Source organism: Diplotaxodon limnothrissa, linkage group LG4, assembly GCF_057381915.1.
Source record: "Diplotaxodon limnothrissa isolate DT_005_m linkage group LG4, D_limnothrissa_male_GT1.1, whole genome shotgun sequence".
NCBI classification, from domain to species: domain Eukaryota; kingdom Metazoa; phylum Chordata; class Actinopteri; order Cichliformes; family Cichlidae; genus Diplotaxodon; species Diplotaxodon limnothrissa.
This window is the reverse complement of record NC_140599.1, coordinates 26411784-26431167: the sequence shown is the minus strand read 5'-3', so window position 1 is coordinate 26431167 and position 19384 is coordinate 26411784. Positions and strand designations below refer to the sequence as shown.

The 19384-nt window shown below is 37.9% G+C and overlaps 1 protein-coding gene across 7 annotated transcripts in view; it reads right to left on the bottom strand.

The window, feature by feature from the left end:
* The window catches only part of gpatch8 (G patch domain containing 8), a 29050-nt gene extending 13522 nt beyond the window's left edge, over window positions 1–15528 (bottom strand). For 2 of the 7 annotated variants that reach the window (XM_085351765.1, XM_085351766.1), the window contains exons 1-2: window positions 9355–10380; window positions 1094–4224 (exon numbers count right to left, since the gene is read on the bottom strand). Coding sequence is in view for 5 of the 7 variants with exons in the window: in XM_085351760.1 (XP_085207886.1) it covers window positions 1094–1166; window positions 10313–10390; window positions 15358–15402 (196 nt within the window). In the remaining 2 variants the exon portion in view is untranslated. Of the gene's footprint in view, window positions 1–1093; window positions 6305–9354; window positions 10391–15357 lie in introns of those variants that run through there. The other 5 variants (XM_085351760.1, XM_085351761.1, XM_085351762.1 and 2 more) reach the window with 5 other exon arrangements.
* Between the last annotated feature and the right edge of the window lie 3856 nt (window positions 15529–19384).

Below are 19384 nucleotides of genomic sequence, written 5' to 3'. Positions count from 1 at the left end.
CAATGCAGTGCATTCCTGTAGGGTTGTGGAGGTGCGCGGAGGTGTAGGCATGTTTATTAGGAACTTAGAACATAATGGCTGTAAAACCATCTTTCTTTCTTTTTTGCATTTCTCTGAATCATCACTCTGTTCAATACTAGCTTGCTGATTAACATATTTATAAACTGCCAGCTTATGAGGTTCACTTTACAGTAACAAAACTGGTTTTTACCATCTATGTGACCGAGAGATGAGCCTGGTCAAAGTGCTGGTTAAAATGCTACAAGTCGGTAACTAAGTGAATCAGAAATAATCAGTGCTACAAGTCTCACTCCAACGTTCAGGGACTTGTGGGGTAAAATAACTCCCCCAGAGGGTCTCTGGGCCTCTGTAGTTAAAATCAAGAGGTCCTTCAAAAGTCTTTAGTCCCTGGGAAAGGTTCTTGCAATGGAAAAAACCCAGCTAATGTGTTCTCATTTATTTGCACCCCTATCCAACTAAAATAAATAAATACTCATGTTTTAACATGTTTTTTAACAGAAATCCAATTTAGCTAAAAATGAGATAAGATAAACACTTTATTTATCCCATATTTAGAAAATTCTGATATGATCAGCACATGCTTTCAAGTTCAGGGCATGATCTGAAATAGATAAAACAAATATGTCCCCTGGAGGCAACAAAGAAACCACCATATCAGCAAACTGTATGTTCAAAAGCACTGAATCTGAATGTGAACAAAGGGCAGATTCAACTTTGCTGTCAACTAAAGCATTATGTGAAGATGACTAGCTCCATTCTAGTTCCCAAGCCCCAAAGTCCCTTCCCTAAGTCTTAATCAAGGTCAAGAATATTTTCTTCCCTCTTTCAGTTTAAAGTAACAGCAGTATGAGAGCAAAAAAACAACTACAATGTTTCCTTGAATAACAATCAATTTCACACTACCAGATACAAAGGAAGAAGGCAGAGAAAAGATAAAGAGAAAAGAAAATCTAGCACAAAAAAATAAAATAAAATAATACAAAAGGGGGAATGTGAGAGGAAAGAAAATGATACATAGTGTTCCAATACCATCATACATTGAACTTAAGTGTAAAGAAGAGTGTGCCCTTACCCTGCATGGTTTTGCCAAGGCCTTGGCCCAACTTCCAGCCATGTTTCTGAAGCAGCCGGTGCCCGATGTTATCCTAGCAGAGAGAGAAGAGAAGAAAAAAACCAAAAATATTCCAATAATAAGAGGAGCTTTACCCGTAGCACGGGTGAAAAATAAAATAAAAACAAAATTAAAATAAAAAAACACTAACAAAGAAAAAATAAATAAATAAATAACACTCAGATCACGCTACCATCATCAGCACAACCACCACCACCAACACCATCGTCATTATCGTCATCACCTACAGCGTGTAATAATCAGTGTCTTCCAGCACAAAGAGTGGTAAGGGAGGCTGGGTGTGGGGGAATAAAAAGTGGGAGACTGAGAGGAAGGGTTGAATTCAACTATGAACAATACATGAGGCTATATGTAATCTGTAAACTACAAGATATCCTCCTGAAGTAGGAGTGCATTTTAAAAACCTTTATTAGGCAAAGAAACTGGGCGTGATTATTTCTATATTTTTCCATTGATAAAGGTAACACATGAAGTCACATCCACTAACTGAGAAGTTAAGAGGAGGAGGAGTAGGAAGGAGGAAGGAGAGGGCGATATATGTATCACACGCATACATATATGAACCACTACAGAGCAAGATCTCAGTACACAAAGAAAAGTAACACAGAACAGGTATGGAAATCTAGCATAAACAAAACAAAGACCAGAAACTCCAAGCTTGCTGTGATTCTGTAACCATGACGAGGAGAGCACCATGAAACATATGCAGCTGTCACAAAAAATTATAGCAACAGGAAGAGACAGAAGTGGAACTAGTGGGCCTTGGATTACCATTACAAGGCCCAGGGTGGATAGAATATGCATGTGTGAGGGGATATGCGGGTGTGCAGGTGAAGAGAGGAACACATTGTGTGCATGTAGCCCCACCAGATATACGAAAAATAGCTGTTGTGCTTGTTTTTGGACATCCTTAGCGGCTCTGGTCTGTTATCAATTGTCACATCCCACCAATTTCAACACTTATAATTTGATATTTTCATAGATACCATTAGTATTCAGAAATGAGAAAACATACCTTCAAACTACTTGAGGCCTCTGAACGTGCATGCAAGGCTTTTCTTTTAATACTAATGATTTCTATGACAAATGCATCACAAGATCAAGCAACTGATAATGAACCAAAGAGGCAAGAGGAGTGCAAAAACATACACAACAGGAACTCTTAGCACACTGTGGGGCCAAATGTGCATGTCGGAGACCGTTATATCACTAGTATGGGTCAGCAAGAAAACAAAAACATTAAGTGAAATGCAAGACCGTCCCACCACTACACACTACAGTACATCCTCAAGCACAAATAAACAGGTAACGATGAGATTTCTTAATAAGCAGTGTTTTGCTGTTGTGATTATAACTATTCCAAGCTTGTCTAACATTCACCAGAGTGCTGCATTCTACCAAAAAACATACAAACCAAACAAAAAGGATATTTATAATCACAAAGAGATTGACATCAACTTTCACAAACAGAAAGTGAAGGGGTTTAAACAGAAAAAAAAACTGCATGCAGCTTTTTGTTAAAGAGTTTTAACAAAAAGGATCGTCGGTGTTAGTAGCGCACTGTGAATGGTACACATACAGAGGAGTGGGGCGGGCTGAGGGGTGTGGGCGGGTTAACAAAACTCCAACTGTGTTAGTCTCAGGTGGTTCAGGCACAGAGAGGAAAGTGATGGCTCAACGGGGCTCAATTAGTTCTCTTTGGTAAAAACAGGAGGTTGGGAGCAGAACAGAGCAGGCTGAGCCATGATGAGGGTGAGTTTCTAGGGTGGTGAAAGTGAACTGGGCTTGTATGAGTTAGTGCATGTGAAGGGGAGTGGTACTCACACACGCAGTGTGCATACTGCATCTCCGCCCACGAGACTTTAATTGAGATACATCTGGCTGTAGCCCTTTTTTAAGGTGGTTTTTCAAAGCAAACTGTTGCCTTCCTTTGCCCTATTTTACAAGTGACATACTTGTACAATATGACATACTCAGGAAACTTAAAAATACTTTGCATTTTGGTGACACGAATAACATATCCAAATCATCTGGCTGATGTTTGCAGCAAATGCTCAAGAAAGACTCAAATTCTTCACGTCTTGTTTCTGTTACAGTTTGATGGGTTGGTTTTTTTTTTTTACTCCTTTACTGTGCAAATGTCAGATCCTTTCCGCTGTAGAATGAGATAAGAGAGAAATATGCGCTGGGACTAACATGGCAGGAAGGCAAGTGGAGACAGACTGCCTGAATCAACTCCTAAATCAGGACACTGAAGGCTAAATTAAAAAGTCTTGCAAATCACTGTTTATTACTTGTTGCTGCCTAGCAGTTGGGCAAGGACTTATATAAATTAGAGGCTTTATGGCCACTAAGGATCATTTCTTCATGCCTAATAGACAAAATGTGCTCTGAATTTATTGTTAGGGGAAAACACTGCAGAATTTGCTGCAGTGAAAGCCACTCCTGTTCTTGACACAGGACCTGCTTCTGTCCTTAACTGCAATATTGGAGTCTGACAAGACTCTACACAGAAAAGCATTTATTGATGAGGGGAATTAGCTGACCTATGAAGAAGGAATTGAGAAAATAAAATCCACCCTGAACTAACTGCTGAGAAAAGCACTCCCTCATCCCCTGCGCAATTGATGTTAGCTGATTTATTTTTCCAGCACAAAATGTGGTTGTTAGGAAAAAAAAAAGACTCAGACTCAAGTGCCATAAATGTATATGCTCCCTTTCACAAATCAATCTTTTGAGTTTAAATCAAGTAATTATACTAGGAAACCCCCCCCCCCCCCCAAAAAAAAACAAAACAAAACAAAAAACAACTAAACAAACAAATAAAAAAACCCCAGCAAGGGCATGTTGGATGAGGCAACAGTTCCAACTGCTGACAGTAAGAAAACGATGCGTTCAAAATGTGTTCAGCAAAAGTTAGAGGGCGGAGATGAGGAGCAGACTGGGTGTTGAACAGACGAGTGCACCAAAAGAATAGACAGACAGACAGATGAAAGCAACGACGGCGAGTCCAACAGCAGTGCAAGTGGAGTGAAGGCATTTCCATACGAACCTGGCTTTAAAATACTGGGCTGTCAAAAAAACAGTCACACGTGACACAACGTAAGAAACCGGCCAAACGCTTTCAACTGCAATTCTGCTAGCTTCTCTAGTTCTTAAAAATACAAATCTCTCTCTGCTTTAAAACAAACATAATACTGTATACAAACAGAAAAGGTAGGCATTTCAATAAATCCACCAACTGACTGTTAATATAAGAGAAAGAAAAAAAATAGAAAATGTTATCCAAACAAAGACCTCTACAAGAGGTGGTGTTCAAGAGTGTGCAATGTGCTTTCAATGGCACAGTGCATGGCAACATATATGTAAAAAGGAAAGTGATATGCAGGGGACCCCATTTAGAGACCTCAGAGTATTTACTTTTAGTGAGAGCCTATGCAGCCATTTTAATGAGACAGTATGTGTGTGTCCCTGTCAGGGTGTGAGAAATTGCTTTAGCTCAGATTAATAAAGACATGCCAACACTGGACAGGCATACTCATAAACGTATGGACCGAAGCTAACAAAAACCACGTATTTTCAGTGGTGGTAGACAAGATTGCTTTCTGCAGCTCCTCGTTCATTTTAGCAATTGCCTTGAAAGTGAAGCTCTGTAGTTGTCAGTTACTCTACGTATGACTAAATGAAAACAACCATCTAAGAGCATGAAAAGGCAAAAAAATAAAATAATAAGCCTATTTGTATGTGTAGATGTGGCAGATTTTAAAGATTTCACTTACTAATTTAGGGAGAAGGGGGGGGGGGGGGTCAATTTTATTTCATTTATTGAAAATAAAATAACTAAAAACACGTACTTACCTCATAATTCTGAAGCCACAATTCAAGGTGAGGGAATTTAGCAGTGTAGTTAAGAAATAAACACCTCCAAACAGATAAGTGTTCCTGTTCTTTTTGTGTGTGAGAGTGTGTTGATGTCCAATAGCTACTTAAATCATTTGTGATAGTCTCAATTATGACCCCTTTGGTAGCTGTGGTAAATTTAGAGCCTGTGGTGTTGTGAAAATGTGGGTCAGTTGTGTTTGACCTTTTGCTTGTGCTGTTGTTCTTCCTACCTTTTATGTGACAGACGTCAAACAAGGACAAACAGCTGTGTCAGATACTGTCTGGCTGTAATGCAAGACCCTACATACTTCAGTAACAGCTGATACACTGTCACCCAAATGTTCCTCTTAGAACCTTGGTAACTTTGAGACAATCATAATGTCTACAAGAAGCCTAGAAATACATAATAAAGAAATAAATCTCCCTGTGGCCTGAATACTCATGTTTCTTGGATTGCACATCTGTGTGGTTTCTGTGGCTCTGAGGCTGCCCACTGCATATCGCTCTGGTACTGGGTCAGGTCAGGGAAGGAAGGAGGATGGTAGGATTGAGGGACTAGGAGGGTCAAGAGACGTGGGGGAAATGAGTCTGGGAGAAAAGGTTGTAGTTGTGATTAAGACAGAGTGTTGAGCGGAAATAGTACTGAATGCTATCAAGTTAACACATGCAATGCAAAAAACAGTGTTAGAGAAAATAGCAAAGACCAAATGGGAAAGATAGGAAGAGAAAAAAAGATCCCAATAAAGTACCACAGACCTCTAGCTGCCTATAGATCACACACAATAAGTGGCTGGAGAGGGGCTCCGAGAAGCTGGGCCAAAGCATTCACCAACAGCTCCGAGATGTAACACTGGTGATCAAGTGCCACAAATTCTACTGCCTTAGAAGTTTTCACTAAGGAAGCTGTGATAGAAGTGTCAACATAAAAACTTCGCTTAAAATTTAATGCAGACTTTTAGATCTACTTCTATTTATGTGTCGTTTACATCCAAGTATGAAATTCTGTTTTTAAAACATGCTTTTGGGGATTTGGTCAGCGTAATATAGTTACGTTTTTTGCTTTAAAAACTGTACTACACCTTTTTTTTAAAAATTTAAAATTAAGAACAGCCTCATAATATCTTCTGAATCACCAAATATCATCTGATATTTGCTTGCATTGCAGTACTGTGCAAAAGTCGTGAGTCACCCCTCGGTTATTTATATTTTGCTAGCGAATGGGAAATAGGTGAAGCGACTTATTGAAACATCTGCAAAAAAAAAAAAAAAAAAAAAAAAACCCAAAAAAAACAGTTTGTACAATTCTAATGAGTATGAAAGTCAAAATTTGGAATGAACACCTTTATTCATCAGCACACCCTGAACCTTCTTAACCCTTTAGAGCCGATCGGAGCGGGAACGCTCTGTTATGCGTAACTATTTTTAAATCCCGGTAGCACTGCAACCACGTAAGCTAGCGCAAAAATTTTTTTTGCATATGAAACCGGAGGAGTTGTACTTACATATTGTGCCATCAGCTTGTCCTAGGTCACGGTTTCCTTCCACATAAAGCTTTGCAAAAACTGCATAAAAAGCGCTTGCAGGAACAAAAACATAATATTCCAGAAACACGCTTTGCCGGTCCGATCAGCTGTTCAAAACACTTCCTACGTTGGAATAGACGTCAGCGCGAACTTTTGCATTTCCGCCATTACCTGGCCGAAACCGGAAGTGACGTCATTTTCGCGGAAATGTAGTCTTTTTTGCGATCAGGGCCTCAGGGCCTATACTGCTCTTTTTAAAAGTTATCTTTGACTTTATGACTTTCTGTGTCGTTTCTGGGATGCTTAGGACTCATATTGCACTGCTGGAAATAGTTTATTTTGATGCATATGCTGCTTTTTTGCAAATTTGCAGTATAATATTTATTTTCGTTTTTCCTGCAGTGTATAAAAATTGGTGTATTTCAAAAATAAAACTATGAAGACACTCAAAATAAATTTCCTGTGGTGGGAAACTATTTTGTGCAACTTTTTTGTATTTACAGTTTTGAGGGAGAAGCCTCTTAAATTTCTCTAACTACAAATATATGTTAAAAAATCAAAAACGATTTTCAATTTTTTTGTAGTTTATTGCACTTTTTTGCAATTTATGTAATTACTATGCACTTAATGCATACATATTATTAAAATCTGGGCTATAATGGTTGTATTGATGTATAGCAACTTGAAATGCTCCCAAAAATGGCTCCACAGCATGTAAAAATATAATATAAGCTCTGGCGGACTTGGTTCTATGGTAGGTCTTAAAGGGTTAAGCTTTCTTATCATTTATTTAAGCAGTCCTCAGGAATAGTATTCCAGGCTAATTAGAGGTCAGTTAAAAACTCTTCTTTGGATGATGGCTGCTTTTTGAACAGAACAGAAGTTCTGTTCAAAAACAGAAGTTCAGCCAAGATGATCTCACAGTGCTTCAATAATGTTGAGGGCCATGGTCTGGGGAAACCAATCAATGATTGTTAATGTTCCAAAGTGTGCATTTCTATAAAAAGGCATGCCTTTACTGCACTGCACCATTGTCAGGCTGAAAAATGAAGGTGTTGCCCGTATTTTTTGTGATCATAATTCCTTAAATTTAGAAAAGATCTTAAACAACACTGGTTGAAAGGCAGCCCCAAACCATGACAGAGCCTACAACAGGTCTTACAAATGGTTGTACCCCTCTCCTGAACTCTTCCACACATATTGATAACAATATCATGTTTCTTTTTCTCACGTTTAATGTTTTCTTTCAGATAAATTTATTTGCTTTTTTTTTTGTTAAAGGCCTGCCATTTTGTCCTCCAGTTCTTGAAACTCAAATATTTTTTTAAAAAAACATTACATGGGGCTAGTGACAAAGTGCCTAAGGATATTATTTAAATGTGGTTCTTTGCTACATTTTCAGTTATGAGTAGAGTAGAAACAACACAGGTTCAAATCTTGAAAAGGTGCCTTTTTTATGCTCCAGTGACTCACAGGTCAGTGTTAAGTGGCATTAAAAAAAGAAGAAGAAAAGAAACAAAAAACAAAGAAACAATAGCCTCTGAAAATGGCCTCTCGTTTTAAGAGCTAGTCTTAAAATACATGAAAAAGTATTTAATGTCCAAAGAAAAACCTTTAAAGACCTTCAGAAAGACTGGAGAGCTATTGCACAAGGCCACTTAAAAAAATTACAAGAAGGTCTAGCTATTTGAAAGGAAAATATGAATAAATGGTGGGTGCCTAAATACTTTTGCACAGCACTGTCGGTAAAATCACCTTGCTTTTGAGCATGCACCATCCAAAACAATTATGTTCAATAACACTAACGGTACTGGCAATTAAGTGACAGTTGACAACACCTCTGCTGACGTGTGAGGAGCTGTGTGATGCTGCAGCATGGCCCTCAGGACCCCTCCACAAATAATAGCGCAGGAGCAAAAGAGCCACTTAAGCCGGGTGAGCAGGCCACCTCTCTCCCCCTCACTGTTTTCTCCCTCTCTCACCCACACGGTACAATCATTTTTGTATCTGTGAGGAACTGCTTCATACATTAAATTCTACATAGATAGAATCTTTTAATGTTCTTGGTTAACAGAGTACTACCTACTACCCTTTCTTAAAAATTCAACAAGGCTTGGTCAAATCAAGGGCTCGGTAAAATCCTTTTATAGCATACAGCTATGTTTAATCCAAAACATGCAGGTTATTTTTCAAGCTAATATTGAGGTTAGAAATTATTTTACAGTACTTATAATTCACCTGAGTTCATAATTTTTCATCCATCATTATACTCATTTACTATTGTATACTCTGTGATTAAAGAATTTGTTTCTGTTTTTATAATAATTTAATTGTATTTCAGAGTTATTTAACTCTATGTGGTTACTGATTCTATCTGACATGCTTCATAAAGTGACCTAAAACTGAAAGTAAGCAGAGTTTGAGCCTGCTCACCACACTGCTTGAGAGACAGAACGGGGGTATGGAGAAAGTAAGAAAGACAGAAAGAAGACAGCTGCCTGCGCTATTATCGAAGTGCCTTTTCAGCGAAAAATGCAGTCCCAGTTGCACAAGCACCATGCCAGCACAGAATGACAGAGGGTACTGTACACCGAATCACTGTGTAGTAGGGAGGGAGCGAGAGAGAGAGAGAAACTGAGGTAGAGAGAGAATAGATGTAAAGTTTAACAGTAGTGAAACAGAGATAGCCAAAGAGAGAGAGAGAGAGAGCAAGAGAGAGCGAGAGAAAGATAGTCAGAGAAGCGTTACAAGGACCCTAAAGATAGGAGTAAGAAAGCAGAGCGTGCAAATACAAACCGGGTCATTGCTGCTTAGCTAATAGGGGCCAATTCGCTGCAGGAGAGAAATGTCGAACACCCCAAGTTGTGTACAATAAGATAACTGTCCTATAGACACAAACACTAACACACAAATTCTAAAGCTACATAGACACACACTCACTCAAACACAAATGTATCCACTCACACCATCTAATGTGCACTCGCTTGTTTGCTAAATGGGGTGGAATAAGCACTGCATAGTTTTCATAAACATAAATTTGACAAACTGCAAAACAATCAGATATACAACTGTAAACTAACTAATGTGGTCATTTTAAAAACATATCTGCACTGCAAAATGCATTCTATTGGTCTTCCTTTTTTTAAGACTTTATTTAGGACTACATAAATTAAATTAAAAAAAATACAAATTAAAAAAAGCCTTGAAATCTCAAAGTGACTCATAAAAAAATATAAGTGACCAGCTTTGTTTAGCATATAAACTCATGCTACACCTATGTGTAACGTGTATGCAGTTTTCATATTAAAATATGTATGAATTTTTCTGTAAGTACTCAAAAACCAGCCACTAATGACAGTGCTTCATCCACTCCATGGTTTCACAGCAATTTCTTCTCCTAGCGCTTAGATGACTAACAATGACTAATGGGAAACTGATACAAAAATCTAACGATTATCTTTAAGCTCTACATAAAACAGGAACATCTAGCCTATACATACTTATTTTGAACTGTCACACAAGAAATGGAGTAGGCATAGGACATGGGAAGTGGGGCGGGGGGACTTAAAGGATATTAATGCACATGAGACAAGTGATTCTACAAGTTAGGTGGCAATGTGTTCAAGAAAACACTGGATGCAGCTACACGGACAGTATGAATGGAGTAAAAGGTGTTGTTCTTATTGCTCCCTGGACCAATCATATCCACTCTCACAGCTGGTCCAATGGTGCAGGATGATGGATGCAGCCTTACCGATTCGATGGGCTTGTCCAGGGATGCCTGCTCCAGCTCCAACTGACCCTCTTCATACTGGTCAAAGTGATTCCCACCCTGATGGACACATTTAAAAGTGTAAAGTAGAAATATATCAGAAAGCAGAAAAGTAGAAAACTAGTAGAAAACTGGTCAATTAATAAAGAAATAATTGGCAACTACTTTGATAAAAGAAGCAGTTTAATATTTTTATTTGAAAATGACTTAACATCATTTGGTCTTCTGACTAATAATTTGACAAAACACGCTTTTTAAACACAGACGAAGATCTGTAATTTTTCACAATTTTCTCACATTTCAGAGATCAAATGATTCATCTGAATTGAGAAAATAGCTGTTACTTAGACACGCAAGTGAAAATAACCATTAGTTGCTGCAGCACTGATAGCAGTTCACAGGAAGAAATTTGTAGGAAGAACTCAGGAATGAACATAAAATCTGCATTTCAAGACAACACATTGCTTGATTCTTATGTCTGCACTTTCAAAACAATGAGACAGCAATATGAAGGGAGGAGTGTCCTGTGCCTGGTACACCTTTACGCCGCCCTTTACACTGAGCAACAGACCAGCACACAAATAACTAAAAGATCTGATAACCTTGACTAAAAACTAAAGTGACAGCTGAGTTCCATTTCTTTATTTCACATTAAATTTCTTCCAGCAGTTACAGTGACTTAATGCTTCCTCAGGATATCTGACTGAATATGAAGCATAGCTTTAGAAATACAAACTGAATCTTGGGTCAGGCTGAGAGTGAGTAATGGGCTTACCACCCCAACTGAAGGAGTGAGCTTACAGAGCAGTTTCTACTCAGAGACAGATGGCTTCCTTTCTCTGGCAGCAGAGGAGAGACAAAGGTCATGTTTATGAGTTTGCTTTATTCTACCCTCAGAATTATGAAAGACTACAAAGATATTGGACGGTGTATTACTTACTATTTACTTGTAGCATCTACAAACAGGTTAGTGTGGACAGGTAAATCAAAAGCAACTATTAAAAAAAAATAGAAAAGAAAAAGAAGCAAAGTTTTGTAAGCAGAAGAATATTTAGTTTCCCTCTATATTCCTAAGTCTTCTTGCACTGGATGATAACTGTTAATACTCTACAGTAGAGCTGGGCGATATATCGAGTTTTTAAAACATATCGATATATTTTTATACGAGATATAAGATGTGACAATATCCTTTATATCGATATAGTCTATGTTACGTTATAATTATAGTTGTGGAGCCGCAAGTTTGCCTCTCTTTCGTCCACTTTTGTCTCTACGCAACGTTACTCCGCCTCGCCTTCACTGAAGACAACTCACCCTCCTACCCCATCGCTTCACGTGCAGGCAGCGACAAGACGGACACGGCAAATCTCCGTTAACGAGTTACTGCGCATCGCCCCATGCGTGGGGCTGGACGGCGTCAACGTGCTAACGAGCTAAACATGCTAACGAGCTAACCGCGCTAACGAGCTAACAGCGCTAACCCTAAAATCCTTTCATTCTCTCAAAAGTTGATAGCGCGCCTTATGTATGAATTCTGGTTGTGCTTGGTGGCCGCGAACCGATTTTATGTGGTACACGGCGTTCAGCAATCTGTCAAAAATGTTTGAGTACGACTTTGGTAAGCTACGGAGCTGCACCGCTTGATAGATTGTCGGCGCATTACGGCTACCGAGGAGCTTCGCGGAGTGATACGTACTGTGCATCAACGTAATATTACCGTATTGTGTGTGTATAAGGACCATAAATGGCACCTGTAAGAGACGTGGTTATGAAGCGGATTTCAAACTCCAGGCTATCAGTCACACAGTAAAACTTGGGAACAGAGCAGCTGTAAAATCTGTCTGTCTTTGTTATTACGCTCAGCGTCTTTTAGTTTACATTTTGACTGCACAATTGTGAGCTCTTTGTTTAGCACAAAAACAACCTTGTTTTCTTTTATTTATGGAGCATTATTATTTAATGAATGCTCATAATTTAATTTTGAGTAATTTTTCATGTACATCTGTGCTGTATGTTAATAAAAGTGCCTGTGTGACATCTGGGACACAGCTTTGACTAAGAACTCTTTTTGTTCTTACTTTATGGCTTAAAAAAAATATCGAGATATATATCTTATATCGCCATCCAGCTAAAAAATATCGAGATATGAATTTTGGGTCATATCGCCCAGCCCTACTCTACAGCATACATCACTTTGGTCATTTTGTGAAACTCTGAAAAGAAATGTCTGTTTAAAAACAAAAGAAACCAATGCTTATGTGGCTGGGCAATGGAACTGCAGCACTTTTTTTTCAGGAAGCCTGGTTTTGCAGAGATAAGCAACTATTTAATTCAGCCTACTATAATGAGGTGATGAGATGCCATACTTGCTGTCATTAATTCAGACGAAACAGGACCCTGCATCAGTATGAGCGAAGCCGGGGATTATGAGAAGAAGAGCTGCTTGGGAAGCGCAAAGGGCTTATTTGTGAACAAATCGATGGCTCCCTGCAGTTCCCCCCTCATCTCCTCTTCTACAGACTTTCTGTCCAAACCACTTAATGTGCTATCAACACTGCCTCTATCCACCACAATGACTTCTAATTTTCACTGCCGTTTGCTTCCTCATCACTCTGACTCTTAATACATGAACCCCACACCAGTGCTGCATAGAAATGACTCTGACCATGTTCTCCAATCTGCATTACGAGAGTAAACTGCCACTTGTGCTATTGCAGTTAAATAGATGTCCCATACCACATCGCATTAGGAAATGAGAGTTACTCTATGCAGGAGCTCATGAATTGTGTTATATTATTCTGCAAGTCAAGACTAGTCATGTTCTACAGGTCCAACAGCACTGCTAAGTCATTAAAGAGGACAGGGTTGTTGGGCTAGTTGTGCTATAGATATTAGGTAGACCATCTGTGGGTGTTTCCTGAATAGTGTTGCTTGGCAGCAAGCTTTTATCCATGGAGTCAGAGAGAAACTTTCTGAATACTGAGCATATGAATGCCTTCGCAGCAGTTCTCACATACAGAGCTCTACTGTGCTGTGCTGGAGCTGCCCTCAACAGACTCATTCAGACCACACAGCAATTCATCTCTCACTGACAAACCAGCAAAAAAAACAAGTTCCACAGTGGGTGCAGAGGGGGAAAAAACAAAACAGTTTCTTATATGCAAGCTTATAATTAGAACTTAATTGCATGTCTGGTAGTTTGTCACAACACTGCTCAAAGAAACAGCTGATTTCCAACTGTAATTATGTTTGATACTATTACCAAAATACACCCAACTTTAACCAAAAAGCTTAACACCAGCCCAAAAGATTACATGCTTTAATGTCATTTTTAAAATGTATCTTAATAACGGAACAGAAAAATCTAAGAAATACGAGCAGAAATCATAGATACAAGCATTCATCCATGGATTAGCATTCAATTAAAAGCTTTAAACTCATAAACTAACCCAGCCTGAACACTGCTATCAACACAGAAAGTCTCCTGCTTTTTTACAAAAAGTATAAAATAAAGGGGACATAGACATGACAAAAAGAACTGAACTATGTCCATGTATGTACAATGAGGCAATGCAAGTTTTTCAAATAGATAGGGTGATGCTTCCTAGAATCAGTGTTTTGAAATCTCCATGCTAAATGTGTTGGTGATGGGCTTGTTTTATTTATTAAAACTCCTTCCACATTAGTGTACTGTAATTAAGAACAGAAAAGCATTAACATGTGCATCAGAATGATATCTGAGATTCAAATCGCCACACTGCCATGTATCCACTCTTTTGAAGTATCTTTGAACCAGATAACACATTTCAAACAGATGTTAAAACAGTTACTTTATTCTCACTTGCAGTAACAGCTTATAGACCGCCCAACAACAACAACGTCAAAAGTGGGAAGTCCACAAGAATTTAAAAAAAAAAAAAAAAAAAGGTTTAGATGTTTGAAAGAATTGAGTTACACAGTGGACGAATGACCCTCTAGCGAAGGGTTTATAATTAAACAATACCAACAGTCAAGATGCAAGTTTATTTTGTAGTCTAGTAAGCATAACAGTATTTGGTTTCTACTGGGTGCGGTCTTAGATCCAAGATGGGCTTGTGGGGGACAAACAGCTCAAACAGAGGTTGTGAAATTAATCTATTCAGCTACAGAACCAAGCCAAATATACAACCTGAATAACGTCATGTGACAAACATAAGATTTTTAACTGGCATCGGAGATGTACTTATTAAGATAACGCAAAATATTTACAAAGACTCCCAGTTACTGTGTCAATATTCAGCCAGACGTTTAAATGCGGGTGGAAACAAAACAAAAGTGTCATCGGTGTGAAACCAATGCTAAAAGACAGTTCATTTACACAGTTACATTAGCAGATAATCAGTATATGAATGACCAAGGACACTGTACTTAAAATGTGTCGCTAAACATGCTCCTAACTTACACTCTGTGTTTTCAAGTCGATACCGGGGGCAATTTCTGAATAATATCCGACAGCTATCTGTTGCTAGATTCATCTTGACCTGATGATGACCAACTGTGGTGGAATTTCAGCTGTCAAAATAATACAGTCATTTATGGCTATTAATGCTACAACAGCTCAATGTGCGTACAAGCTAGCTATGTTAGCTCACTATCCATCCTTAGCATATGTCGAAAAATAATCAGAATGCCCAAGGTCACTAATGAGCTAATTGGGACTCCAGTATCTATTTTGCTGTTGCGTGGTTAAATGTTTGTAGTTTCAGAAAGAAACGGTTGATAATGAAGACGATAATCCAAGACATGGGTCAAATATAGCACTCAGGCGAACACTGAGCCGTAAGGCAAGTTAATATCAAAAGAGCCGCAGTGCACTAGCGTTAGCATAGCTAGCTTGCAGTGCTAGCAACGGGGATCTAGAGCGAAATGCACGATGGTGTACACGATACGTCAAAACTGTCCTTAACCTTCAAATAGATATTAACTTACTGAAACACCTCGACACTTTAAAAAATATGGAGGTGGACCAAATATTTAACATGCATTACCTGGAAATCACGCTCTTCGTTGAACCTAGAAAATCTGTCGGCCATTTTCTAAACGCAGCAGCAGTTGTGTACTCGCTCAGTCTGTGTCCAACAGAAGCGCGCTGTGGTGGGGAGGACGTTCTGCGGTGAATTTACACTTCACTGCCAATATCCACCAACAACTTCCAGCGTTGTACATGGAAAGCTAGACCGTATCAACATGACTACGTCTACACAATGTGTATTTTACTTGTGTGAATGTTGAAGTGTTAGGCAACCGGAGAGCAGAGTGACCTAGTGTCCCACTTTTTGCGAGACAACACAAACGTTTTTATCTCAAATACTGAGACAGTGACCGACATTTTGATTGAGTCTAATTTTAAACTTACGCCTCAAAGAGGACAAATGGACAGGACATTAGCTAAAATTATTAGTTTTTGTTGTCACTTTAATTTGTTAGGTTCTACAGTGGGTTTGCTCATTTCAGTTTTGTTAAAGTGTTTCTTTTTTGTTTAGTTTTTAATATTTTCCATGTTAATTTTAGTTTGTCTTTGGGTGGTTAAGAGGGTAAGAGCAGTTCAATAATAGAAAGAATTAATTCACTTGAATTAAAGCTGTGAGACAAAAGGGGGCTCCTTAAAGGCATGGAACCAATTCTTCTCATTCTGGTTGTGTTTGGCATATTTGAGCAAAATAACAATGACAAAGAATGAAACTAACTTAGTTTTTTGTTTCATTGAATTTAATGCCCTAAGACAGTAAAAACAAATTAAGCTTACGTTTACTTAATAAGTTGGAAATAGCATTCAAACAAAAAATATTGGGTCATTGTATTCTGTTAATTACTTTCAAGGCATGATGATGCCATAATATCTGATATAGATAAGAACCTCCAAGGGCCTTAGATCAACACATTTCTCACATGATAATATATTGTATTAAATAGACTACTCATTTTAGTAAACTAAAAGATAAGCATGTATATATATTTAAAGTGCTTTCTGCTTTATCATAGCAGAATGCAAACAACAGCAAGAAATTTAAATAGGTTAAATAGGTGGTTACTTACGAACAAATACATAAATAAATTAAACAAATAAATAAAGGCTTTGTTTATGTGCAATTTAGCATAGAATTATTAAGTATCTCCCCTTGCGCATTACATGACCCTAGAAAACTTCAAAAAATAGAGGTTGTAGATGTCGTTTCTATGCTAAAATTACCTTATTTTAGACCGTTGCTAGGTGGTTGCTAAGGATGTATAATCAGACCTTTGCTGATATAAATGAGAAAGAAACATTATATGAACCTTTTATGTGTTACTAGTGCGTAAATTATATAACTGGTGATTTTATTTTGTTGCTCAGTGGCTACTAGGCAACACGATGATGCCATGATATCTGATATAGATAAATACCTTCAGGGGCCCAAGATGTACTTCTTTTGGTTTGGTTTCTCAACTCCTGTTGATCTGGGGGGTGGGGTTAGGGTGAAACATCTTATTTGGAATTTGATCTCAACAACATCTAGGCCTACATTTTTAAAAAGCTGGGACAGCAGCATGTTTTGTAGTTTCGAAAGCAAAACTATTTTCTTATTCTTGTTTGACATTCTTGTTTGTTTTACGGTTCATGGCTTTCTTTTTCATATTTTTTTTTTGTTTCATGATGCATAATGTGTGGCATGAAACCATTGTAGGTGTGCCAGTTTATCACCTGCATTGTTTTTCTACAAAGCCACACTGTTGTAATACTTGTAAAATGTGGCATTGTTTTGTTGAAGTAGGCAAGACCTTCCCAGAAAAATATGTCAAAAGGATAGCAGCATGTCTAACTTTTACATTTAACCTGTACAAATACACCCTTGTATTTTTAAAGATATTGGCCTAAATTAAAAGCAAATGTTAGTTTGTCACACCAGAAGATAGTTTTCCACTTTGCATCAATTAGAAATGAGCTTGAACCCAACATCTAATAGATTGTTTGTGTTCTGTTATTAATCAGATGGTATATTATACTAAAAGTATTGAACTGGTTGGTTTCAAATAAATATCTTGTGTAATGCTTGCACAAGTGATGGGTGCATGACAGATTACATACACAATGCAAATGGAATGTAAAGAGGTACACAAACAGTAGCTATATAATGTATGCAAATGGCTAAAACAAGCAAGACAATTTCCAGGTAAAAGACAATGGTCAAGCACTATATACCAAATAACTAGAAAGGCACACAGGATTTCTCTGTCTGGAACGTGTAGTTTGGTAGACAGTTGTAAGCTAGGCTACTTTGGAAACAAAAATGCATTTCTGTCTCAAAGATGCTTGTAAATGACAGAATCAGCTTGAGTGGAATACTTAGCTAAGAAAATCTATTGCCGTTGGTCAGAAAAGTGTCAAAAAATGTTACTTCGTACAGAAACGTACCCCCTCCCGGGCTGTCACCCTCTCTGGTTTGCATCCACACCTAAGGGCATCTCAGAACGTTTTTCAGATGAAGCCACAAAATGTTATTTGTAAAGCACATTTCAAGTTAAATATCACAAAGTTCTTTACAACAAAAATAGCACAACTTCAATGCAAGTTTAAAAAGCTGACTTTTTAAAAATCCACCAACTTCACAGTGCTCAAGCTCAGTGGGAGACAGTTCTGTTCCCTTTAGTTCTCAGCCTTGTCTGATGCACAATGAGCAGGCCTATAAACTCTGAGCTTCCTCAAGGCCTGCTTTAGGGATATATGGATGTAAAAGTTCACTGATGTACACTGGTGCATTTTCATGCAGACCTCTAAAAGTCAAAACCTGAATCTTAATGTGGACTCTAGTGTTAATTGGTAGCCAGTGCAGCTGAATGAGTAACAATGTGAGCACTTTGAAGACTTAATCAAAAACCTCACATTGGCTTTCTGAACAACATGCCGATGTTCCAATGAGGCTTTGTTGATACAAGTAAACAATGAATTACAGTAATCTAAACATGATGAAATAAAGGCATGAATAACAATTTCCGAGTCAAATTATGACACAATGGAACTCAATTTGACTGTATTTCATAAGTGACAAAAAACAAGAGTGAACCAGAGATTTAAAATGATCATCCACAGTGAAGGCAGAAGCAAACGTTGCCAGAGGGTTCCTGGTAGAAAATTTAACAAATGTGGCCTGGGAACCTAGGGTTCTATTACCTTAGGTACAAATATGTAACTGAATGTCATTTGCATAATAGTGATAAGAAATGACATCAAAAGTTCTTGAGATGCAATGAAGAGCAAGCAGCTATGACAGTAAAGCCCCCAGAACAGAACCTTGTGGCACTCACTTAGAAGGCAGCCAGAAAAACAGATCATTTATACAGATAGTACCACTCCAAAACAGACCAGTATCTCCAGTATCCAGTATCTCAGCCTATGAGGCATAATGTGATGGTCAAGGCAGATATCTAAGGCAGAGGTCAAGTCCAATATTAGCAAAATGAAACATTCTCCTACATTACTTAACATTATCAATACATTATCAAGATTTAAATGGGAGACTCTAGGAAGAAGTCAGTGGGATGAGCTCCATGAAAGTGGTTAAAACAGAAGCTAATGCTGTTCTAACAAGACAAAATGGAAAAGACAGTGATCGTTAAAAAGATCCGTTGAGAGATCAGCATCATTGTATAAGTATCAACATGGTTCTATGGATGAAACTGCTAAAACTACCTTGCGCATAGGCTTACATGTTTGATTTTTGAGGTGAAAACCTCCACGAAGTTTAGGATTTTAAGAAAATTATTTTAATCTAAAAAGGTTTTTTTAAATACCCATTTAAATTAAATTGCCTGTCTTTAAAAATGAAACTAACATTGGATTAAAAACTCAATATTTTGGCCATTAAAATTAAATGACAAAATCCTTATTCATTGGTGGTGGCTAATAAAAATGTCATTTAGAGATGCAGAAGCAGATAGACAAACATTTTAAGAAGTTAGATATTCATGAGGGAAAAAAAGAGACTGACATTGTGCAAAAGAGTAGTGGAAATAGTATTAATATATAATGTCTACACT